The 26,046-nt window shown below is 48.0% G+C and overlaps 1 protein-coding gene across 6 annotated transcripts in view; it reads right to left on the bottom strand.

The window, feature by feature from the left end:
* EVA1C (eva-1 homolog C) overlaps nt 1-26,046 on the bottom strand; it is an 84,057-nt gene that overhangs the window by 21,370 nt on the left and 36,641 nt on the right. For 4 of the 6 annotated variants that reach the window (XM_019923200.3, XM_019923203.3, XM_033856017.2 and 1 more), the window contains exons 3-4: nt 23,212-23,335; nt 14,868-15,020 (exon numbers count right to left, since the gene is read on the bottom strand). In XM_019923200.3, the coding sequence (XP_019778759.1) occupies nt 14,868-15,020; nt 23,212-23,335 (277 nt within the window). The remainder of the gene's footprint in view (nt 1-14,867; nt 15,021-23,211; nt 23,336-26,046) is intronic. The other 2 variants (XM_019923201.3, XM_033856018.2) reach the window with 2 other exon arrangements.

The raw sequence follows: 26,046 nt of genomic DNA, 5'->3' as shown, positions 1-26,046 counted from the left end.
AAGCAGCATGAATTGGACAGAGGCAGGCAAAGAGAGAAAGGTAGAAACACCAAGGCAAGTGGGCCAGAAGCACTTCGTGGGAGTCTAGGGGCTCAGCGTGAGCTGGAATAGCGGGCGTGGGCAAGGAAGACGCAGTAGATGAGCCGGAAAAGCAAAATGGAGCAGGACCAAGCTACCTCTGAACGCTGAGCTAAAGACTTTGAACTTTATTCTGCAAGCAACAGGGAGCCTAAAAAAATGCCTTGATGCTACTTCCTTTGGGGACAGTGTATGGGATGCCCTGGGAGAGAAAAGGAACCAAAGGCAGGGAGACTAGTTTGGAAGCAATTTTAATAATACACGTTGGGAGGAGTTAAGGGCTTGAAGAGAAGGGAATGGAGAAGAAGAGAATTCTAGACACCTCGCAAAGTTCAGCTCACTATAACAGCTAACATTCTGCCAGGCTCTGCTCTCAGCACTTGTATGTGAACTGATACAATGTTTCAACAACCCCATGAGATAGGTTGTTTATTATAATATCTTATATTTTAGAGAGACTATATATAGGATAGGATATATTATTATGTATCATAAGTTGCTTATATAATCTATAATAGGTTAGTTGATATCTAATAGATTGTTTATATTACATATATGTTTATATATATATATATATAGAGAGAGAGAGAGAGAGAGAGTGTGGGTGTATATATATATAAAATATCAATTTTGTGAATGGGGACACAGATGTGTGAGAGGTTACGGAACCGCATACAGCTAAAGAATGAGGACAGCAGGGTCTGGACGTGAACACCCGGGAAAGGCCCTCAAGTCTGCAGGTTTAACCTTTTAACCTCTGAGCTCCACTCTTCAGGTCTCCAGTGGGGGGGAGTGAGGGCCCCACTAAGGATGAGTCAGACCTTCAGCCTGGGGACAGAGGAGATGGCGGTGCCGCTGCCGTGGACAGGGGAGATCAGTAGCAGTAGGCAGTTTGGAGGACGAGATGGTAAATTCATTAAAACAAAACAAAACAAAATAAAAAACTATTCTGCCTTTCAAAGGGGAAGGACCATTCAAGAAAGTTTTCAGATCCTGAGATGCCCGTGGGATGTGCATGCCCGCAGAGCCTGAGGGCGGATGCTATGAAGCTGGTCTCAGGGAGAGCACAGGGGCCCCCAGTCACAGGACTTTTCTTTTCTTGGCTACACCACGTAGCTTGCGGGATCTTAGTTCCCTGACCAGGGACTGAACCCGGGCCGTGGCAGTGAAAGCGTGGAGTTCTAACCACTGGAGCGCCAGGGAAGTCCCCTCACAGGACTTTTCTTGTGCTGTCTGTTCATGTCTTACAGATGACAAACTCCTCTACCCTGTAAAAACAAAACCCCTGCAGTCCAATCCCGGAAACTGTCTCCAGCCTTATTGCCTTCCTTCACAGTCAGGATTCTGCAAAGGTCCTCCATGCTGGCCGCCTCCGCTGTGTCCCCCTCCACCCACGTCCCAGCCATTCCCCAATGTGCCTCTGCCCTCCACACACCCTGACAAGGGTCCCTTCCCTCAGATCACAGGGACCTACCACTGTCCTAGCAGAGAGACGTGGCGGCCCTAATCCTCGCCCATCTCCGGAACTCGGGTGCCTGAACACTCTTGCTGGAGGCTTCCTCCCTGACCTTGGCTGCCTGGTGCCCTTCCCCCCCATCTGTCTGACTGCTCCATCCCAGAGACCCCTGCAGGCCTGCTCGCCCCACAGGAGGTCCTTCCTCAGCCTGGGCTCTCTCCTTGCACCTGCACACGCCATCTGGGCCCACGTCCACCTGGACCATCGGAAAACTGAGGACCCGACCGCTTCCAGCTCCCATAATGGATCGCCTTCGCTGTTCCCTCAGGAACCTCTCACTCCTCACGCGACATTCATCATGTGCCCCTCCCCCACCAACACCCAAGCGAAGCAGCCTGCGCTTGCTCTTCCCCCACTTGCTGCTCTCAGTCGCGCTGCGACATCCTCTAGGCAGCCCGGCCAGAAGCCCCGCCTCCCTCCTCCGAGGTCTGATGCTCGGTCCTAGAATCATCCCTCCTCAGTTCCCCGCTGCAGCTTCATCTTCAACCCTGTCACTTTTGCAGGAAATCTTTTTTTTTTTTTTTTTTTTTTGCGGTACGCGGGCCTCTCTCACTGTTGTGGCCTCTCCCGTTGCGGAGCACAGGCTCCGGACGCGCAGGCTCAGCGGCCATGGCTCATGGGCCCAGCCGCTCTGCGGCACGTGGGAATCTTCCCGGACCGGGGCACGAACCCGTGTCCCCTGCATCGGCAGGCGGACTCCCGACCACTGCGCCACCAGGGAAGCCCTCCAACTCCATCTCTTATGTTAACTAGAGATCCGTGAAAGAGTCCAGTTGAAAGGAAGGATCTGTTTGGAAATTCCCTGGAGGTCCAGTGGTTAGGACTCTGCACCTTCACTGTTGAGGGCGTGGGTTCAATCCCTGATTGGGGAACTAAGATCCCATAAGCAGCACGGTATGGCTAAACCAAAAAAAAGGAAGAAAAAAAAGAAAGGAAGGATCTGTGGTAAACACCACAAAGCTGGAAAGACAATGATCTTGAGGAAAGGACAATTAAATTAAATAAATACACACACACACACACATATATGCACACACACATATATACAATATGTAAATTATATATTTGTTTATGTAATATGTGTATATTATATATACACACATATAAAAATATATGGACCCTATAAACATATATGTATATATGTATGTGTGTATGTGTGAATATATAGTATGTATTTTTTGTGATATATCTAAATGTATGTAATATGTATATCTCAACAAATGGTGAGGAACATTCTTATAAAAGCACTTGATTTGAATATATTCATGAAGGTTCTGATTTATTTTGCTAAGTCCAGTTCCATGATCACTGGAGTGTTGGGCACATAGCAGACACCCAACAATGATATATTTAATGAATGAATTGTGGACTGGCATGGACGCCAGGGAATGCAAACATCCCATATATCTGGCTTTAGAATGTGTTTGCTCTGTGTGGGGGGGGAGGGGCGGGGTGTGATCCGTGAGTTCAAATCTGTGCTGAGAAAAGCTGCCTGGAGGGGCTTCAGGAAGCTGTCAGCCTCCTTTTGGTCCCTGGGTCAGTTCTCTGCAACTCGCTCTGGCTTGGAATAGATCCATCTTTTTTCTGACTGCTTCTGAATACTCCAGTCTAAAGGAGGCATCTTGCCGGACCTAATCTGGTGCGTTCTTATGAATGAAAGAAAAGTAAACAGAGCAAGTCAAGCAGCCAATGAAGATAGAATGAAATGTTTTAAGTGCCTGAGCATCAAGTACGTCTTTGTGAAGAGTAAAGAATAGTAACGTGAGCAGTGGGTATCATCAGGGTTCCGGCAGGCCACCCAGCGCTCAAATCGGACAATGTAAAGCAAGCTTGATAAAGAGACTTTACAAAGGTGTGGATGGGATATGAACACCTCGAAGGATGGTGCAGGACCCCGGGGCAAGGAACAGCAGTGAGATGCTACCACCCCAAGCCTAAGGGGCGAGGGCAATGGCTTCCAGAGCACAAAGGGGGATGCCCCATGGACAGGGCTGCTGCACGGAGCTGGGGTCTGCGGTGGGCAGTCGTGCTGCTTACGGTGCGTTGTGTTGCGTTAGGTTAGCTGCTTTGGTGCCTGGATCTCTCATTGGATGAGAGCTCCTGGAGGGCATGGGAGTTTCTCTGCTGTTTGCCCAGCACCTGGTATCTGCTCAACTCACTGAGACTCTGTGTCCCTCCTGCGTAGCACGAGGAACATCTTTTTCACTGTCTCTCTGTGAGGTTTGTATGAAGCAACTGCGGAAGTCAAAGCCCACATAAATGTGAACTGTTCTCACCAGCTGTCTCTAAGGTCGAATGGAATACCTCCTATGGTTAAGAATCCAGAAAGTGAAAACAAGCATATGGTACAATCAGACCTAAATATTAAAGTTTAACCTGCAAATAAGCAAAAATTTAAAAACACTGTAAGGAAAATCACCAAGATGGTAACAGGGGATATTTCTGGCTGATGGGAAAGTTTTTTTTTTTTCCCCTATCGATTTTAAGATACTTTCCAAGTTTTTGAGTTTACATTGCTTTGAAATGAAAGCGTACAAAATGAACTTTCTTAAAAAGAAAAATAAAATTCACGTCTGGATAGAAGACAGCTTTTGAATACGAGGGTCTCTGGGGCGATTATTTTCAGAAATGTAAATTTTTCTGCAAATGTAATGATAAACTATTCTTTTGTATAACCCAGTTTGCCCCAGAAGCCATGAAAAGTTTACCTAGGAGTAAAAATGTATCCTTTGAATTTTCTTCCAGTTTATTTAAAAAGTTGTTTATTGAAGTATGATTAATTTACAATGTTGTGTTAGTTTCAAGTGTATAGCAAAGTGATTCAGTTATACATATATACATATATATTCTTTTTCAGATTGTTTTCCATTATCGGTTATTATAATACAAGATACTGAGTATAGTTCCCTGTGCTATACAGTAGGTCCTTGTTGTTTACTTACTTTATAATAGTAGTGTGTATCTGTTAATCCCAAACTCTTAATTTATCTCTCCCCAGTCCCTTGCAGTTTATTTTTATTATTATTTTTCATTGCTTTGTGGACGCACAGGTTCTTCTCTGAGCACATGTATCAGTTGAAAAAAAGAAACCTTAAATCTCAAGAGATCTGAGAATGCACTGTATGATTTCTGTATAAGCCACCTACACTGGGAAGAAGTAACCGTACGAATTACGAAGTTATTCTCAGAAGTCCTATAATAACTATGATTGGTTTTGTCTGTAAACTATTATTTTTTTCTGTTTCAAAATAAAAACATGTTTGTAGTTGAAAACTTGAAAATCACAAATATGCCTAAACCAGGAAAATAAAAATCCCCAGGAAATCCCACTAATAGGAAAAAAAAGGTTAACCTTTAAAGAACATCCTTGTAGTCACTTTCCTATGTTTAAATGTCCTTCCCCCCCAATGGGATCATGTACATATTACTCTGTATGCGATTTTTTCTCATTTATTAATATATTTGTGAAAATTTTAACATAAGCATCATTTTAAAGAGGTGTAGAGATTCTCACTTCACGGATGTATCAGCTCTATTTACAATACCCTATTGGTAGACATTCTGATGAGTTCCATGGTTTAATGCTATAAAGAATTCTATGTGAAACATCCTTAGAGATAAACATTTGCACACAGGCATGGTAGTTTCTAATTCTTGGAAGTAGATTGCTTTGTCAGAGGGCATTCAAAATGTTAAAGTTTTTGACACACACTGCCAACCCGTTACCCAGAAGAGTTGTACCAGTTCATGCTCTTGCCAGAACGGTATAAGAGCCCTGGAAACATTATATTTTCTTAGGACATGTGCCTGACCGTATTCTTTAAGGCTCACAGAGGAAGGGCGGGGGGAAGAGACTCCCATTTGTAAGACGACAATCCTTGCACCCAGGAGGTCCTGTGACCAGCGTGATTTACAGAGGCAGGCTTCTGCACTCACAGCTACCCTGGGAGTGAAAGAATTTATCTTGGTGAGAAGGAAAGAAGCCACAGTGTGTTTTTAGGAAGAGGCCCAAGGTAATTCAGGTCCACTTCGGGTCTGACCATTTCCTTGTTGATGCTGAGCTCTGAACCATTGGCAGGATTCTTTTTTTAAAGTGGTTATTTCCCTCCCAGGCTGATTCTGTTTGCACCTCTCTGCCTGGCAAACTACCCTCCACCCCAAAACATGTGATAACAAGATATTCAACTTTTTTTGGGGGGGGGGAGGCTACTGTTTAACAGAAACTGAAGTTAATCGCTCTTTACAACCTGTGTTTATTCAGATAATTAGGCTGGTTGCTCTTAAGAGACTTTCTTGGCAGTGGGAATCCCTGGCACCTTGATCTTTGGCTGAAAAGTCCAGGCCTGCCCACACTTGGCCTTGGGGTGGCCTTAGCCCAGCCTTTGACGTCCATTGTGTCGTTTTTCTCATTCACTTCTTAAGGAAATAGAGTCCCTGGAGCCCACACAGAAAATGCAGCTGCAGCAGGAAATGACGTCCCATAGTGGAGGCCCAGCGAAGGGAACTTTCTGGAGGCCTGCTTTCCTAAGTTCACGCCCGGGTCTGTGGGAAGGTTCTGTGTTAGGATGCTGCTTCACTGGTGTTTCTCTGGAACCAACGCTGATCACTTCCATACCTTTCTTTCAGTTTCTCTTCCACTAGAGGAGCTGTAAGTTTTCGGGTTTTTTTTTTTTTTTTTTCAAATTTTTTGGCCATGCCACACGGCATGTGGGATCTTGGTTCTCCGACCAGGGACTGAACCCACACCCCCTGCATTGGAAGCATGGGGAGTCTTAACCACTGGGCCTCCAGGGAAGTCCCAAAAAGAGCCATAAGTGCTGAGGGGTCTGACTTGCTTTAAGATCTTTCAGAAATTTTGGGTCACCACCCTCAAGAAGAGACACCAGATCTACCTGTGTTTGAACCTGTGTGACGGTAAAATGTCACTTTTTGACAGCTGTGACGGTGAGTCAGCCTTTGTAGTAGTTTATAGGGCCGTGGTAATGAGTACCACAAACTGGGTGGCTTAAACAACAGAATTTTGTTTCCTCTTGGTTCTGGAGGCCGGAAGTCCAAGATGTCAGGAGGGTTGGCTCCTTCTGAGGTTTCTCTCCTTAGCTTGCAAATGGCTGACCTCTCCCTGCGTCCTCACATGGTCTTCCCTCTGTGTGTGTCCGTGTCCTGATCTCCCCTTCTTATAAGCAGTCACGTTGGATTAAGGCCCTCCCATATGACCGCGGTTTAACTTAGTCACCTCTTTAAAGGCCCCATCTTCCCAGACAGTCACAATTCTGAGGTACTGGAGGTTAGGATGTCAACACGGGAATTTTACGAGGACACAGTTCAGCCCGTAGCAGCCTTCAAGATGGCCCCCAATGGTCTCAACCTCCTGGAATTCACACCCTTGTGTAGCCTCCTCCCTCAAAGAATCAGCTGGTCTGTGAGACCCATAGAGTTGGGTGGAGGTGACGGTGTGTGGCTTCCATTTGCTCTTCTGCATCTTGGGCTTTGGGAGAAGCCAGCTGTCATGTCTCAAGGACGCTCGAGACCTATGTGGGGAGAACCAAGGTCTCCCACCAACAACCTGCACCAACTTGCCCGCCATATGAGTGAGTCACCTTGGAAGTCCAGCCCTCAGATGACTGCAGCCCGAGCCGACATGCCAGCTGCAACCATGAGACACCATGAGGCCTTAAGCAAGAACTTCCCAACTAGGGTACCCCAGAATCCCTGCCCCACAGAAACGGTGTGGTAATAAATGTTCATTTTTGTTTTAAGCCATTAAATTTGGGAATATTTCATTACTCTGCAATAGAAAACAAATACAGTAGATGCAAACTATTACATTTAGAATGGGTAAACAACAAGGTCCTATCACAGAAGTATATTCTGTGATAAACCATAATGGAAAAGAATATAAAAAAGAGGGGTTTCCCTGGTGGCGCAGTGGTTGAGAGTCCGCCTGCCGATGCAGGGGACATGGGTTCGTGCCCCGGTCAGGGAAGATCCCACATGCTGCGGAGCGGCTGGGCCCGTGAGCCACGGCCACTGAGCCTGCGCGTCCGGAGTCTGTGCTCCGCAACGGGAGAGGCCACAACAGTGAGAGGCCTGCGTACCGCAAAAAAAAAAAAATATATAAAAAAGAATGTCTACATGTGTATAACTGAGTCACTTTGCTGTACAGCAGAGACTGGCACAACATTGTAAATCAACTATACTTCAATTTAAAAAAATTAAAAAAAAAGAAAACAAATACACATTGCTGGGGAAAGAAAATCCTAAAACTACAGAAGTAGCTTTGGGACTGGGAAGTGGGCATAGTTGGGAGGACCTTGAGGAGATGGTTAAAGTCCAAGGGCCTTGAAGAGAAGCCCAGCATCAGTAACCTTTGCGTCCTGAGCCAAGCGCATCTTCAAGGCAGAGCTTCCCAACTTCAACAGTGAATGCAGGGACTTCCCTGGTGGCGCAGTGGATAAGAATCCACCTGCCAATGCAGGGGACACGGGTTCGAGCCTTGGTCCGGGACGATCCCACATGCCGCGGAGCAACTAAGCCCGTGCGCCACAACTACTGAGCCTGTGCTCTAGAGCCCGCGAGCCACAACTACTGAGCCCACGTGCCACAACTACTGAAGCCTGTGCACCTAGAGCCCATGCTCCACAACAAGAGAAGCCACCACAATAAGAAGCACATGCACTGCAACGAAGAGTAGCCCCCCACTGGCCACAACTAGAGAAAGCCTGCATGCAGCAACGAAGACCCAACGCAGCCAAAAATAAATAAATTATAAAAAAAACAAAACCAGCGAATGCACACAGGTACACTGAATGCATCTCCTCAGGCCTCCAGGCTTCCCTTGGACTCCTGATTTGGGGTATGGGCAGTGCCTCCCTTTACCCCTCTGTGCCATGCAAATATAATTTTCTGTGTGTGATGACGTGGGAAGACTGGGAAGCCCTGTTCAAGGCCAGGGTGTGGTGTGTGACCAGCGCCTCACCATGGCTGCGCCTGCCCTGATACATTCCAGATGGGACCAGCTTAGAGTATCACCCATAGAGCATGGAGACTCTGTCCGCCCTCCTCCCAGCCCAGACCCGGAGGGCTTGCCGAGGACAGCATGAGTCCCCTCATATCCTTGGGGATGTCCAGCAGAAGCTTGGGTCCCGCTATGGGAGGTACTGACGGCCAGGCCTTGGGCAGCCCTGAGGATGCTTGTGGGAACGTGATGCCGTCACACCATGATTTGGGGACCACATGTACCTGCCCGACTCCCACCAGGGGCGTCCCCCTCTCCACCACCACTCAACCCATTCCCTTTGAACTTATCCTACGTATGAAGTACACAGACGCAACCAGCCCTATATAGCAAACCCGGACTACTAGTTCAGAAAAATATATACCGTGGCATGGGAAACTTCCAGCAGAAAAAAATGTATAAAGGGTTCATATCTTTACTCTGTCTTGAGCTCATAAAAATTAATGGAAAAAATAAAGATCTCAACAACCACAAAAGGACAAAGGCTAGAGATACAGTGTGTGCAAAGCACAAATACAATAACCACAAACACAAGGGGAAAAGTTCAAGGTCATTCATAAACAAAGAAAAGCAAATAAAAAATATACAGAAAGGCCACTATATACCTATTAACTTGGAAACATGAAGAAAAATCATACAGAATGCTGCAAAAAATTGCAGGGAAACCCACAGTTCTACGTCGCTGCTTATGCACATAAACTGGTACGAAAAGGTTTCGGAAAGACCTCTGGTGGTACATGGGAAGAACTGTAAACATGCCCATGCCCTCCTTTGGAATAAAACTTCTGGGAATTTATCCCAAGGAAATAAACCAGAGGAAAGAAAAAGCTACAAGCACAGGTTCCTTACACATTGTTTATGATATTTAAAAATCAGAAACAATGAAATAGGGACTTCCCTGGTGGTGCAGTGGTTAAGAGTCTGCCTGCCAATGCAGGGGACACGGGTTCGAGCCCTGGTCAGGGAAGATCCCACATGCCGCGGAGCAACTAAGCCCGAGCGCCACAACTACTGAGCCTGCGCTCTAGAGCCCGTGCTCCGCAACAAGAGAAGCCACCGCAACGAGAAGCCCTCACACCCCAATGAAGAGTAGCCCCTGTTCTCCGCAACTAGAGAAAGCCCTCGCGTAGCAACGAAGACCCAATGCAGCCAAAAAATAAATAAATTAATTAAAAAAAAAAGCAATGAAACAGCCACCAGGGAATGGGTAAGTAAAGTATATATTGTATCCCTTTAACAAGAGAGTGATTGACTTTGTCAGGAATTCACTGGTCATGCGGAAAACCACCCGTGACATAAAGTGAAATTTCAAAGCAGAATTCAAATGTATCTACTTCAGAATTGCCATTATGTAAAAGTTGTTCTCTGCTCATCATACACCAGGACTTGGAAGAGATCCTGAAAAGAAAAATCTTTTCATTTGATGGGAAAAATCTGTGGCTGAATCTTTCTCTTATTTCTGTTCAATACAACGACGGTGCTTGTGCAGAGCAGCAATCATCACGACAATTATCTTTTAGAAGAAGTGGAAACGCTCTCGCTGGGTATCTGCGTGCTGACGCCCCGCTCCGCCCTGCTTTCTGACCGAGTATGCGGGGCTGCCCTGGGTACCCAGACCCTGAGCTTGTGGGGCTGCACCAGACTGTAGCTTATATGCAAGAGGAAAAGCACACACATCCCCTTTCAGAGGCCCAAGGTGAGACCCGACCACTTGGCCTTTAGGCAACCATCCTCCCAAGTTCATCCCAGGTTCCGGGGTTAAAAATAAATAGCCCTTTCTCCTTCTTCGAAGCGCTGAGGCCCAGCTGCAGTAATAACTTAGAACTGAGAGCAGAGATCACACACCGGTGGCCCATGGACCGGATGTGGCCCGTAGGCATGTTTTGTTTGGCTCGCACGGTGTTTTAAAAGTTGGAAAATTTCACATTAAAAAAAAAATTCAGATTCCCAGCATCTCATGAGAGGTTGGAAGCTGTGACAACACCAGGCCCACATTCCAGGCCGGCAACCATCCACCCGCCGGAGGCCAGTGTGGGTGCCTCACTTAGGAAGGGGGGCTCTGACTCATTCACAGGGCTCGAGATTCACACGGGCACCTGCTCTGTGCCAGGCTCTGCTCTGCTTGCTGGGAATTCCACAGGAAAAAAGAGACATATCCTCTGCAGTGCTGGCCTTCTCCAGGTGAGAGAGACCATATGCACATAAGTGACTATTTCCATGTTATGAAGACAATCAAATGGGGACAGCTCGAGTGGGATGACAGGGACAAGGTGCCGTGCTGGCAGGCTGCCTCGGAGAACCTCTCTGAAATGACATCTGAGTTGATTCCCGAATGACGAGACGGAGCTGGCCATGCAAAGACGTGGGGTGAGATTCCAGGCCAAAGGAAGAGCATGTGCAAAGGCCCTGGGGTATGAAGGAGTGTGGAGTGCTCCAGAGGTAGTGAAGGAAGGAGAGAGAGAGGCGCACCACAGCTGGGAGACTGGGTTTATTCTACAGTAGACAGAGTGAAGGGCTTTAAGTGGGGTGGGGGGATGTGATCTGATTTGATTTAAATAAAATCCTTCTGACTGCTAAGTGAAGAAGGGGCTAAGGGAGGGTGTGGAATCAAGAAGCGAGGCCGGAGACCAGTCAAGAGGCAGCCCAGATGGTCCAGGTGAGAGAAGCCCTGAGTGGGCTGGGAGCAAACAGTCTGGATACTGGGTACGGGGAGAGCCCACAGGACTTGCAGACGCAGTGGATGGGAGACAGGGGGTCAAAAGAGGGTGCTTTTTAAAGTGGGTGATATTAAAGTGTGTTTATATCAGAGGGAAAACTGATGATTTTTGTGGGGCGAACACGCCAAATTCAGTTTAAAACCCTTACGTACAGCTTACCTGGGCCAAGGAGTGGAGTATTTCTTAGCATTCAGTTAGATCAAGAAACTTCACCAGCACAGGCAGCCAGGGGTTCATATTTCTGCACACATGCACGGTTCTGCCCTTAAGTGTTAACCCGAAAGGTGAAACCAGAGGCGTCCACGTAAGGCTGTGGGACAAGATGAACGGGGACCCGAGACAGTGAGGTGAAGGGCACACGAGATGGTGAGATGAAGGGGGACCCGAGACAGTGAGCTGAAGGGGGACCCGCAAGGACCCTTTCCCTTTCCCTTGGACCCCTTCGCACTGCAGAGCCTAGGGCCGGAGGATCCCTGGCATTTGGGTGGTGGTTCATGAATGCAGGGAAGAGCTTGACCCTCACCCTCACGGGCACTCAAGGGGCCATGGGCAGAAGCACGCAACTGCGAGGGGAGGGTGGGAAGGGGGAGAGGGATGGGCAGGCTGCTTATTTATTTATTTTTTTGCGGTACGCGGGCCTCTCACTGCCGTGGCCTCTCCCGCTGCGGAGCACAGGCTCCGGACACGCAGGCTCAGCGGCCATGGCTCACGGGCCCAGCCGCTCCGCGGCATGTGGGATCTTCCCGGACCGCGGCACGAACCCGCGTCCCCTGCATCGGCAGGCGGACTCTCAACCACTGCGCCACCAGGGAAGCCCTGGCAGGCTGTTTTTGCCATGTGACTTGGCCAGGGCTCAGGGTTTAATAACTGAACAGCCAAGCAAGGGGCACAGTCTCCCATTCACAGACCTTTCCTGAGTCAACAGGGCTTATTCACAGCTGACCTGAGGATTCTCTGAACTCTCTATGGAAACCTGTCTTTTAACCACGGGGTCTGCTAACGTTTTCTTTGGCTGATGACTTTTCCCTGTAAACCCAACTCCCATCCAACCTCCCAGGAACCTAAGGCAGTGACGTACGGAACGTCAGTCATTCAGCCTGCACACAGATCTACCTACCTGGCTGACCAACTTCTGCTCAAAAGAACTCCTAAGATAGATGTTACTTATTGCTGTCTCCCAAAACACACATGGCTAAGCTAGACTCAGTGAGCCCGAGAAATGGGATGTCCCACACTGATATTAAGAAGTGGAGTCGCTTTCTGTCGAAAGAGATCAGATCACCAAGGGTGCCTTGTCCAGCTAAGCAAACCAGATGATACAGGGAGCCCCTGCAGGATGTTCAGGAGGGCAGATTTGCCTTTTAGACGGTACCTCTGGCCACCCAGGGGAGAAAGCCATGCCTAAGGACAGGGGGACTCCTGCGATGACCAGGCAATGGTCCTTTGACCTAACGCAGCAGCAGGAACAAGGGAAAAGGGGGTGGAGACATTGTGAACACGGGGAGATGTTATATGGGAGGGAGAATGGAGTTTCCAAACTCACAAGTCACTTGCTGGAGCATCGGGCACTACGCACAGACAGCAGGAGCCACCCTCACGAGGGTCTCTCTGCCCACGTGGCAGGCAAGCCTGTTAAGACGGGAGCTAATTAAGAGCGGCTGGATGCCCACTTCGGCCTGCTTCTGCTGTCTGCCTCGGCTGTCCTTCAGACGACCTTCTACCTTCCCTGAACGCTGGGCGAGGGGCCTCGGAGACACGTGTGACACGTGTTCCTTGTGAATTGCTTTTTGGTGCCTGTGTAGCTAGGTCACTTTACATTCTTCTTTTTTTTTTTTTTTTCCAAGATATTAGTTATGTATAAACTTCTTTTTTAAATTAATGTTTAATTTCACATGTGATCCAGGAATCGATTGCAGCAATTTAACACATTAAGGAGCTCATTTCAGGTTTGATGAATAAAGTGCAACTTCTTGGGCCGTTTCACAATTGGTCTGTTCTCTCTGGTAACACGGCGGGTGGAGCTGAGGCCGTTTCACCACCACAGATTGGGGCGTGTGATGGTTAATTTATGTGTCATTTTGCCTAGGCTACAGTGCCCAGTGGTTTGGTCAGACACCAGTCTAGATGTTATTGGGAAGATATTTTTAAGATATGACTAACATTAGACTTAGAAAATAAACTTATGGTTACTAAAGGGGAAAGGGGGGGAGGGATAAATTAGGAGCTTGCGATTAACAGATACACACTACTATATATAAAATAGACAAACATCAAAGACCTAATGTATAGCACAGGGAACTCTTCAATATCTTGTAATAACCTATAATGGAAAAGAATTTGAAAAAGAATACACACACACACACATATATACATGTATAACTGAATCACTTTGCTGTACACCTGAAACACTGTAAATCAACTATACTTCAATTTAAAAAAAAAGATATGACTAACAGTCAATCAGCAGACTTTGAGTAACGCAGATCACCCTCCATAACATGGGTGGACCTCAACCAATCCATGGAAGGCCTTAAGAGCAAAGACTGGGGTCATCTGAAAAGGGAGTTCTTCTCCAGGCCGCAACATAGAACTTCTGCCAGGGTTTCCAGCCTGCTGTCCTGTGGAATTCAAACTCAAGACTGAACATCAACTCTTACCTGAGTTTTCAGACTGCCAGCCTGCCCTGCAGGTTTCAAACTTGCCAACCTCCACAAATGTGTGAGCCAATTCTTTAAAATCAGTCTATCTATCTATCTATCTATTATCTATCAATCTACCTATCATCTATCTATCTATCAATTATCTATCAATCTACCTATCATCTATCTATCTATCTATCTATCCACCTATCTCCTATTGGTTCCATTTCTCTGGAGAACCCTAATAATAACAGAGGGTGACTTTGAAGGGTGGAGCTCTCAGGTGTGTCGGGCCATCATCTTAGCTCCAAACTGCGGACTTCTAAGAATGACTCACTGAGCTCTTCTCCACCCTGAACATAGCTTCAGGGCCTTAGCATGGGCTCTTCTCCCCGCCTGGACGCCGTCCCCAGGACCTGCAGGCTCTGCCCCTCCGAGTCTCTGCTCAGCACACCCATCAGTCCACAGCACTGCGCCTCCCTGCAGCACCCTCCGCGTGCTCTCCGGCCTTCCCTCCCTCCCTCCCTCCCTCATGTGCTTTTCCCTTTAATGCTTATGGGCACCGGAAGTGCGACACATTAGCTCGTTTATTATCTGCTTTCTCATCCACTGCTGGAAGGTCAGCTCCAGGGAGACTCTGTGCTGGTCGCTGATGACTCCCCCATGCTTACAACAGGCCCTGCATACAGCAGGTGCTCAGTAAATACTCGGTGTAGACTAACTGAACAACAGACGGATTCCAGAATGTGGGGCAGAGGGAGACAGGACCCTCGGGGGTGGTTTCCCCCTGCCCTTGACTTTCCCTCTAGTCCAGGTACCAGCCAGCGCGTGGCCTCCTTCCTTAGGGACCGGAGCCCTAATCTCCGACAGCACCCTGACAACAGCCACATAAAGACACATACCAAAGGGGGGGAGCCACGTGGCTTCCGAGGAGCAGACGTCCCTCTCCTGGGTCTTCCTGCCATAGGTCGCTGAGTAGATGTTGAGAAACTTGGACTCGTGGCAGTGCAGTTTCAGCTCGTGGTCTTCACACACAGTTTTGTTTTTTAATTCATCTGAAGCAGAAACAAAAACAGGTGGCACCATCAGCTTCCTCAGAAGGAATCAGAAAGCACTGCCCGTGCCCCGGCCAGGTCCCATCCCCCGGGGGGCTGCACCCCAGGAAGGGGAAAGTCGGGATGGTCCTGCCTGCCATGGGCTCTCTGACCCTGCAAAATCCTCTGCAGGAAGAGGGTCAACAAGTGCAAAGACCCAGGAATTACCCTAAGGACCAAACGGAGGAGGAGAGATGCCAGGGTGAAGACAGCAGGGCTCCCTGGGCCAGGTCCTGGGCCAGGCCATAAAGGGAGTTTCTCTCTCTCCCCACTTGAGGTCCCACGTTCCTTAATCGAAGGGAGCCTCTTCTCAAATGCCATACTGGGACTCACACAGGTAAATACCAGGAATTACCTGATGGAAGATTAGGTTCAGGAGAGAGTCCAGCTAAACAGCACCACCCAACTTCGTAACGTTCTAGTATTCCGTTCGTGTATTTACAAAGAGAAAGAGAAATGATAGGAAAGTAAATTATGTCCTTGTCTAGGCAAGGAAAAAAAGCAAGGCACGGTGTCTGTGAAGGATCGCTCTTTGAAACAACAAGGTCCTACTGTAGAGCACAGGGAACTATATTCAATCTCATGTAATAAACCAGAATGCAAAAGAATATGAAAAAGAATATTGAAAAGAAAAAAGAATCCCTCTTCGAAGAGGTGTGAAGAGTTGGCCCCAAGTCTGGTGATCCAGGAACAACGAGCCCTTGTGCTGGCGTGGGTCCTAGGAGAGGACGATTCCAGCTTATAGTCTGTTCCAAAGAATTCAGGAAAAGTTTATGTTTATTCCGTGCACCACAGTGACACTTCCCTTTGCAACGTCATACAGAGTTGACATTATACATGCGCCCTGGAGAAGATATAGTTCGTTGGTTTTTTTTAAAAGAGTGTCCCAAAAACCATTCAATTGACTAAAATGTTTTACTAATGATTTGATTTTTTAAAGTAATAATAGTTAACACTGCAGACACAATAGACTGCCTAACGTATGATTCTAGTTCTGTGAGCTATCCAGAAAAGGCAAACCTCTAGAGACAGAATGAAGATTAGGGGTCTTCTGAGGCTGAGAGCTGGGGACACGAAGTGACAATGGCAAATGGACACAAGGAAATAGTTTCAGATGATGGAAATATTCTATTGCTGGACTGTTGCGGCTGCACAACTCAGTACGTCTACTAAAAATCATTGAATTGTACAGTTAAAATGGGTGAATGTTTTGCTATGTAAATTACACCTCAACAAAGACATTTTAAAAATAACAATAGCTGGGACTTCCCTGGTGGTCCAGTGGTTAAGACTTCGCCTTCCAATGCAGGGGGTGCGGGTTCAATCCCTGGTCAGGGAGCTAAGATCCCACATGCCTCATGGCCAAAACACCAAAACATAAAACAGAGCAATATTGTAACAAATTTAATAAAGACTTTAAAAATGGTCCACATCAAAAAAAAATCTTAAAAAGAAAAAAAAAATCTTTAAAAAAAAAATAAAATAAAAAAAATAAAAAAATAAAAAAAAAATAAAAATAACAATAGCTGATGTTTACACCTTCTCTGAACTTAGGCCTTGTTCTGGGATCTTTAAATGTATAATGAATTTACTACTCAAAGCAGCCCTTCCGTGAGCCCCCTCTTTACATCCTTTGCATGTTGTGTTTCAGATCTTTAGAAATCACTTGTAGGAGTGATTCATAGATACTGGATGCTAACTTTTGAACTTTGGTCTCTTACATGTTATAAATGTCTTTTCCTAGCCTCCCACTTATTTTACACCTTGCAAGATAAAAGCAAAGCAAAACATAGAGGGGACCGTGGTCGTTTCTTTGCATGTGGGGTTCTCTCCCTCCCTCACCCAAACGTTTGTATAAGAAAAATCATGAAAAAATGCTAGCCCTACTCTATCACCCCAGTCCTAGTTTTTTCTACTTTGAGGCACATCTTTCAGCCAGACAAGCATTGGTGTCAACAGCAAACGAAAGCTAAATTCCACGAGCTGCTCAGGGTGTCACGGGCTGCCTAGGACGGGAAGAAACAGAAAGGAAAACTAGCCCACACCCTCCATCACCCTCACAGTCAACCTGTCTTTCACTTCTCTCTCCCATTCATGTTTTTGTTCCACTTTTCTTTCCCGGATGGGAGGTATAGCCTGATCCCCTGAAACCAAAGTTTTCCAATTGTCATTTGAGGCCCATTAATAGGTCATGAAATTAATTTGCTGAGTTGTGATTAAAATTTTAAAAAATAAAGAATAGTTCAGAAAACATCAAAGTGCATCACGCAAAGTAAGGATAAACAGTAGTTTATAAAAGAGTTTTTCAGTTGAGTGTGCGTTATGTAGGGCCAAAATGTAAAATGTTTTTCTCACTCGGGGTTGTGATCAAACCAATCTGAAATTCCCTGCAGAAGAAGGCGTGAGCAGTAAACAACAGCGAAACGGTGGCCGGTGGGACCTTCACATCCTGGAATCGCCGATGCTTAAGTCCCAAACTTAAAACATGAAAGAGAATAATTTCCTAATAGAAATGCCACCTTTCGGTAACTTGTAAATTCCCATGCCTCTCTCCTGAAAACAGAGACGTAGCAGTGAGGCCAAATTTTTGAACTGCTTGAAGGAAACATTTTAGGATCTCAAGATTACCATCAGCTCTGGCGCTGGAAAACTTGGGCAATGGTTCTTTAAAACATGATGATGGGAAGATTCATGAATGAAAGGTGCAGAGCAGAAACCAGGTTACAGATGCTCACAGAATCCTCACAGATGCTCATCATTCTCTTTAGTATGTGAACATAGTTGAGGACCCATCAGAGGAGGGAGAAGTCAGGTGATGACTAAGCAAATGTCTAGGAGGCCCTTTACCCACTCACTGGAATCTTAATATAACAGTTTAAACTTAGAGCCAAGAAAAGTTTTGTTTCCTTTTTCTAAATAAAAAGAACACTGTGTCTGACCTTGACATTGGAGGGTTCGATTTCGGTGAGTCATATCCGCACTGGTATGAGTTTTCCAGTGCTTTTGATGAGTAAACACTAAATCCCACCAACTCCGAAATATTGCCTGACTTCAAAGGTCCAGCGTGAGCAACGGCCTTTGACGCAGAACAGAGGGCCTAGTAGACACACCAAAAGAGCTCAAGTACCCTTCCAACTAGAAGAATACCAAAAATGCTAAGAATTTTTGGTGAACTGCCTTCCATTGGCAGAGCTTGCCAAGAAGGAGAAGGGAGAACGCAGGACAGAAAGCAAGCCTTATCTCTGTAATCCGGAAACTTTTCAACAGGAATGGTTTCTTTCTTTTTTTATCAGAATTTAAAAAAATTAGATGAGCTTTTTTAAGGCATGTCATGAAATGCATTTAGTAGCCCCCATCTCTCTGATTTATTGAGACACATGAAAGGTTCCAGCCTCGGTACCAGCCAAACTCACCCAGAGTAACAGGACACTCCCATGTAAGGCCTCCAGTGATTTCTGTCCCCAGAATATGGGCAAATCATCTCCTGGAATGGAGGGGCCTGGGAGCGTCACATTATGTGCTTGGAGGTTAGCGCTGTATGATGTTGAGTCCTTTGGTTCCTTGGGGGTGTACTAATTCATTGTCACCTAAGAGTGACATGTCTGGGTTCTAAAAACAATGGGACCATTAACACAATTGCTGCTTTTCTTAGAGAACTAGAATTTGGGTTAGAGCTGGGTTAGCGTGTGGGCGGCCTTCCAGAAACGGGTTGCCAACATCTCTGTGGGTTCGGACGGTTGACCCAGGAGCCTGGGTAGAGGTAGAACCACGACTCTGCTTAAAGGACAACAGCAACAAATTCTCTCGCCTAAGTAGAGGTCTTTGTGTGCCATGCATTCCTCTTTAGCAATGCATATGGACTTCCCAGGTAACGCAGTGGTTAAGAATCCGCCTGCCAACACAGGGGACACAGGTTCGAGCCCTGATCTGGGAAGATCCCACATGCCGCGGTACAATTAAGCCCCTGTGCCACAACTACTGAGCCTGTGCTCTAGAGCCCATGCTCCGCAACAAGAGAAGCCACCGCAATGAGAAGTCCGCGCACCGCAACAAAGAGTAGCCCCCGCTCGCCGCAACTAGAGAAAGCCCGCGTGCACAGCAGCGAAGACCCAAAGCAGCCAAAAATAAGTAAGTTTATAAAAACAAACGAACAAACAAAAAACAATGCATAGACACATCTGCATATCAGCAGCGGCCTTTCAAAGATGGGCACGTGGAGTGATCTGCCATGATGGGAACATGTTATTATTGACATTATTTATGACTGCCAGTGCATGGCAATGTTAACATGCAGACAGATACTTGGTCTCTTCTGTTGTGTTTTTAAATTCTCAGCAGACAGTGCACCCTGCTATTGCCTGCACTCAGGGCAGACCGCACCCCCCTGCACCCCCAGCCATTGGTATATCACTGCCTTTCAGTCATTCACATCTTTAGCAAGAATTACTTTAATCTGCCTCTTGGAATAATAGCTACCAATCGCTGAGCTCAAGTCCATGACAGGTGCTGTGCTAAGCATTTTACGTACAGCACTGTAATTTTAGTCTTTACAACAGCCCTAGGTAGAGGGTGCTTTATCTTCATTTTATAATTGAGTTATGGTGCCTCAGAAAGTTTCCCTCCACTGCCCAAGGTCACACAGCAGCTGCACAGCAGACAGGAACATGAACCCTAAATTCAAAGACTCACTGGAACCAAAATTCTCTGAAGGCATGATATTTAGGGAGGAAGTGAAGCATGGCACACGATCGGGGAAAAGAAGATTCTAGTGAGGACTGTTGGTACAATACTCTCCAAAAAACAAACATACAAGTAAGCCCTGATTTGTAGCCTTAGCCAATTTCCCCGGTGTGAGAACTTCCATCAGGGTAGATTTCACTGCACACAGGCACGGCTGGGAAGAGATGGGAGTAACTGGCTCTCACGGTAACAGCCGGCTCCATGCGCACCTGCGTGCAGCCATGGGGCCCTTGGACTATTAGAGTGTTATGCAGGGGCTGGAACTGGGGCCATGGAGAAGAGCCTCAGGAGGTGACAGGGTTGCAGAAAAAGAGACAGGAGGGTGCGGGGACCTCACTTCCACCCCTACTTCATAGCAGCAATAGATGCCGCCACCTAAACGGCAGCGCTTTAGGCCCCCAATGTCCGGGTCACACGAGGGGCTCTGGTTTCTTTTATTTATTTATTTTTGGCTGCATTGGGTCTTCGTTGCTGTGCGCAGGCTTTCTCTAGTCGTGGTGAGTGGGGGCTACTCTCTGTTGTGGTGCGTGGGCTTCTCATTGCGGTGGGTTCTAGGGTCACGGGCACAGTAGTTGTGGCTCGCGGGCTCAGTAGTTGTGGCATGTGGGCTCAGTAGTTGTGGCACGCGGGCTCAGTAGTTGTGGCTCGCGGGCTCTAGAGCACAGGCTTCAGTAGTTGTGGCTCGTGGGCTCTAGAGCACAGGCTCAGTAGTTGTGGCGCATGGGCTTAGTTGCTCCACAGCATGTGGGATCTTCCCGGACCAGGGCTCGAACCCATGTCCCCTGTATTGGCAGGCGGATTCTTAACCACTGCACCACCAGTGAAGCCCAGGGGCTCTGGTCTGAATGTTTGTGTCCTCGTACAATTCATATGCTGAAATCCTGATGCCCATGTGATGGTATCAGGAGGTGGGGCTTTTGGGAGGTGATGAGGTCATGAATACGCAGCCCCCATGAATGGGATTCGTGCTCTGGTACACGATACCCCAGAGAGATTCCTCGCCCCTCCGCCGTGTGGTTAGAGCAAAAAGGACAGCCGCCTATGCGGAAGCAGGCCCTCAGCAGGTACCAGATCTGCACCTTGATCCTGGCCTTCCCAGCACTCCAGAACTGACAGAAATGAATTTCTGTTGATTATAAGCCACTTAAATTATGGCACTTTGTTGTAGCAATTCAAACAGAGTAAGATGCAAGGGCTCTGCCCCTCAAATCCGTTACACACAGGGCAGCCAGAGGGGCCTCTACCACCCCAGCCGAGTAGCCTCCCTGCTTCAATGCTGCCCTACAGGAAGACTCCACCCACTTCCCTGGCCATCAGGGCCCTGGATCACGCTCCAGCTCTCTGCCTAGGGCTCCGTTTGCTCCTTCCGGCCCCCGCACCACCCTGTGCCACCCCTGCCACAGGCCTCTGTAAGGACTCAGCTTTCTGTGCCCTGCCTCTACCCCAGAAGGTTGTCACCATCTGCCGGGAAAGCCTTCCCTGAGTTCCTGCCGAGGTCAATTCCTCCTGGGAGCCTCTTGCACAGTACCAAGGGCGCACGGGTCTTCTTTAGATATTTTTTTGGACAGAGAAGGTCCCTCTGGAGAAAGGAGGTCTTTGGCCTAGAATCTAAAGAATGAGAAGCAGCTGGCTATGTGAAGATCTCAATAAATGCTCGCTTTATGAAGGGACATTGGAAATCACCCAAGACAGAACCACCATCCAGGAATCCTCTGTGAGATACGAGTTCTCTTCATAACCAAAACGTGGCCCACACCTGTGCACAGCAGTTGCTTAATAAGTGTCTGAGGAAATGAAATTAGCAAACAGACCTAACTGCCCCCTGGAGAAACCAGGCTGAGGCCCAGCACTGGCTTATCCAGGGTCCTGCCAATTTCATGAGGGTCTTTTCACTTCTTCTAAAGGCTGGTCCTGTCCAACTTTTTATTATGAACTATTTCCAACATATAGAAAATGTGAGAGAATATCACAATAAATGGGCAGAAGAGAAAAAGAAGGGAAAGTTAAGACAGTCAAGGGTGAGGCCAAGGGCGTGGCCAAAACCATGGCCAGGGCATGGTCAAGGGCATGGTCATTGTTTGTTTGTTTTTGCGGTACGCGGGCCTCTCCCTGTTGTGGTCTCCCGTTGCGGACGTGCAGGCCCAGCAGCCATGGCTCAAGGGCCCAGCCGCTCCGCGGCATGTGGGATCTTCCCGGACCGGGGCACGAACCCGTGTCCCCTGCATTGGCAGGCGGACTCTCAACCACTGCGCCACCAGGGAAGCCCTAGGGGGTGTGGTCATTTTTTGAGATTCAGCAGAGGGAGGACGCTACTAAAAACGTGGGCATCTAGAAGTGATTTTCCTGAGTCTGTGAGGTAGGGCAGGAGTTGGTGAGAATCCCTGGGTGGGGAGCAGGGGAGTTTCGGCTGTTCTGCAAACTTTGGGCCTGCTTGTGAGAGCTTGTGATTGTGTGTACTAGTGAGTGAGTGTGCGTATGTGGTATGACTACATGTGTGACAGTGCATATGTGTACAATAGTGTGTATGGGTGTGATAGTGTATACGTGTGAGTCCAGGTGTGTGCATCGTGTGTGATAGCGTGTGCATTGTGAGTGTGTGGTAGTGTGTGCATTGTGAGTGTGTGATAGTGTGTACATGGGTGCACGTGTGAGTATGAGTGAGTTTGAGTGTATGTTTGGACGCAGAGTAGGGGCGCTGAGCCATAGGGCCGTTCTAAGGTATCTGGGTCCCAGCAAGGAAAGGATTTGAGACGGAAGTCTGGACATTTGCCAAAGCCCCCAGGGCTTTCTCTGAAGACGTGCGCCTGAGACCGTTCCACGCGTATGGTGTGCGTTAGAAATGGCGCAAGTTAGTGGAGAGAAGTGCAAGAATCCGAATAGAAGAGCTTGCTCCCGCCAAGTCCTCTTCCTCTTTCTTTCTCCTTAGGAAACATGCTGCTTCAGGAGCCCCCGCTGAAGGTGAAAGTGGGAAGAAGCCAATCTGTAAAGATCTGGAATCTGGGGCTCAGCTGGCAGCTGTGCCACCAGCCTCCTCAGAAAAATAAGTTGCCCTGCAGCCGGGGGAGGGGGAGCCTCATAACAAGCCTTCCTCTGAAAAGGAGAAGCAGCTCCTTATGCTGGGGAAAAGCCATCGCAGTCTCTCGTCACCTGGCATCTTTAGCGTCAGTACAACCAAGTTTTACATATTAGGAAGGATTTTTTAAAATTCAGGGATTTGCAAGAATTCACACAGATCGGTGCGCGTGCGCACACAGCACGCACACAAATACACACAAACTAAAACACCAGGTGGGATGGGGCCCCGACATTCCTATGAACAAGAGTTTCAAAGCTGGACGAACGTCAGCTGGCGGAGCATTGTCGTCAGGGAACCCACCCCCTGCGCGTGCTGTGCCCCTCGCAAGTTACTTACTAGGTTGGCATTTAAAGGAGACCAGGAGGTATTTACTGCTTCCTGGACAAAGGTCAGGTCCAAAAACACGGCTATTGACCAGGAGGTGGCAGGTCCGCTGGTTCTGGCATTCGTCCAGCACCTTCTAAAATGAGGGGGTAGAAAAGGGACAGGCTTGAGAACCACACAGTGTCTGCGAGACTCCACACCTGGGCTGCTCTGGGCTCTCAGGAGGAAGGGCACCTGCCTGCCTGGCCTGGGGCTCCCGTTTTAAAACCTTCTCGCTGGTACCAGCTGTGTCTATGATGGAAGCACCCGCACGCGGCTGACCAGGTCGGCTGCCTGTCTCCCCATGTCTCCCCCAAACGAAACCTGCTCCAAGAGTGCCAGGCCTCCCTCAGAAAACCAGCTCCTATTCGGCTCACCTGGCACCACTGCTGACAGCGTGGGCGAGAGCGCTGCATCAAGGAGGGTCCCAGGGACGGCAGCAAAATCAGGGCACCGCGGAGTGTGGACTGGAGGGGACTCGGAGGCCCCCTTGTGGGAGGGATCCCTGGTTTTAAAGCTGACAGAGGGCTATGGGGAGCGGGAACCGTAATCACAGCTCCTCATCCTTAGAAACACCTGACGCTGGCCACAGGGGAGCTCAGCATCTGGGGGACGCCTTGGAGACCCCAACCCAAACACAGGCCAACTAATGAAAATTAAAAAGCTGATTCCCTAGGAGGCGGGTCAAAAGGGATCTTGCTGTGATCTATGTCATAGAGTGTTCTGCCTATGTTCTCCTCTAAGAGTTTGATAGTTTCTGGCCTTACATTTAGGTCGTTAATCCATTTTAGCTTATTTTTGTGTATGGCATTAAGGAGTGTTCTAATCTCATACTTTTACATGTACCTGTCCAGTTTTCCCAGCACCACTTCTTGAAGAGGCTGTCTCTTCTCCACTGTATATTCTTGCCTCCTTTATCAAAGATAAGGTGACCATATGTGCGTGGATTTAATTCTGGGCTTTCTATCCTGTTCCATTGATCTATATTTCTGTTTTTGTGCCAGTACCATACTGTCTTGATTACTATAGCTTTGTAGTATAGTCTGAAGTCAGGGAGCCTGATTCCTCCTAGAGTCTGTCATACAGAGTGAAGTAAGTCAGAAAGAGAAAAACAAATACCGTATGCTAACACATATATATGGAATCTAAGAAAAAAAAAAAAAGGTCATGAAGAACCTAGGGGCAAGACAGGAATAAAGCCATAGACCTACTAGAGAATGGACTTGAGGATATGGGGAGGGGGAAGGGTAAGCTGTGACAAAGCGAGAGAGAGGCATGGACATATATACACTACCAAACGTAAAATAGTTAGCTAGTGGGAAGCAGCCGCATAGCACAAGGAGATCAGCTCGGTCAGGGAGATCACATAGAGGGGTGGGATAGGGAGTGGGGGAGGGAGGGAGACGCAAGAGGGAAGAGATATGGGAACATACGTATATGTATAACTGATTCACTTTGTTATAAAGCAGAAACTAACACACCATTGTAAAGCAATTATACTCCAATAAAGAGGTTAAAAAAAAAAAAAAGCTGATTCCCACCCTCGCTAACCTCAAGGACGTGGGACCCACGTTTCCTGGTGGAGCAATTTTCTGGGTGGAATATGCAGGCTTTCTGTTGAGTATTTGGCTTAAAATTTTTCCTTTATAAAATTAAATTTTAAAAAAAGCTTTCCTTCAAATCTCTCCCGACCTCTTCCAGGCAGATCACACCTTTGTGAGTCTGCTCTGCGGAAGCTTGGGGAACGCCCAGTACTGGGTCGCAGATGGGCCAGCGTCACGCTGCTGCCCTTCCGGCTCCCAAACGGATCAGGCCCTGCCGACGACAAACACAGAGGTCGTCCACACCAAGTACAGTAAAAATGTTCCCAAGAATCTACTTATTACTTTTGGACTGAACTGCAGATTCACGAGGTTGTCTGAGTCGCCATGTTCTCATAGTGGCTCATGGAATATCTCCGTGAAGGGTGCTGGCCCTACCAGGTATCCCCCCATCACCTCAGGGGCCCCGTGGATGTGCGTAAAATCAGGAAAAATGCCCAGGGAGACCCCAAGGGCCCCCAGATGATGGTGCATATTCCATGGCCGAGGGTATCGTGAAATAACTCAGCCCTTGGATGGCTCTTCGTGTTACAGCCATGGAATGGGACCCAAGGGCAGAGCTCTTTCCAAACTGTATTACAGCTGGAAGCTGCAGAGAGGGGACTTCCTATAGCCATTCAGTCGTGGGCTAGATCAGGTGAGGTGCTCCTGTGTGGACATCAACCTGTTCTCTCCTACGTTAAGCAACTGCCCCCTGAGGAAGCATCAGCATCTTGCCTCAGCTCCCAAACACAGGTTAAAAGACAAAGTAAAGGATCTCCTAGCGTGCGGGGATGTTTCTGGCAAACAAACCCTCCGCACAGCATCAGAATTGTGTTCACAGATTCTGACTTGTCTGCCCGGTTATGGCAACATCCTCTTCCCTCGGGGATGCCCGGCAAAGGCAGGCGCCCGTGTTGGAGGGCGAGGTGCCCGTGTTTTGGAACCGCAGGACGCCAGGAGTTCATACATTCACAAAGCAGGCGCTGCCGCCCTGGTGGCACCGGCCACGTTCTTTCTATGTCCCTAGGAGGGCAGCAGAAAGCCTGGGTACCCGGGATAGGTGGGCAAGAGTGCTGGGGGGAGGAAAGGGAACATTCTCAAGGTACAGGGAAGGATTGGGGGTAGGGTGGGGCACACAAGTAAAGGAACTTCTTGTCTCCAGAAGACACACGTTGTGTCTCCTCAGGGTGTGGAAACCAGGGGATTCATTCAAACACATTCTTCT

The sequence above is a fragment of the Tursiops truncatus genome, chromosome 4, assembly GCF_011762595.2.
Source record: "Tursiops truncatus isolate mTurTru1 chromosome 4, mTurTru1.mat.Y, whole genome shotgun sequence".
NCBI lineage: Eukaryota > Metazoa > Chordata > Mammalia > Artiodactyla > Delphinidae > Tursiops > Tursiops truncatus.
The sequence above is the reverse complement of the archived record's forward strand: the minus strand, read 5'-3'. Positions and strand labels throughout refer to the sequence as shown.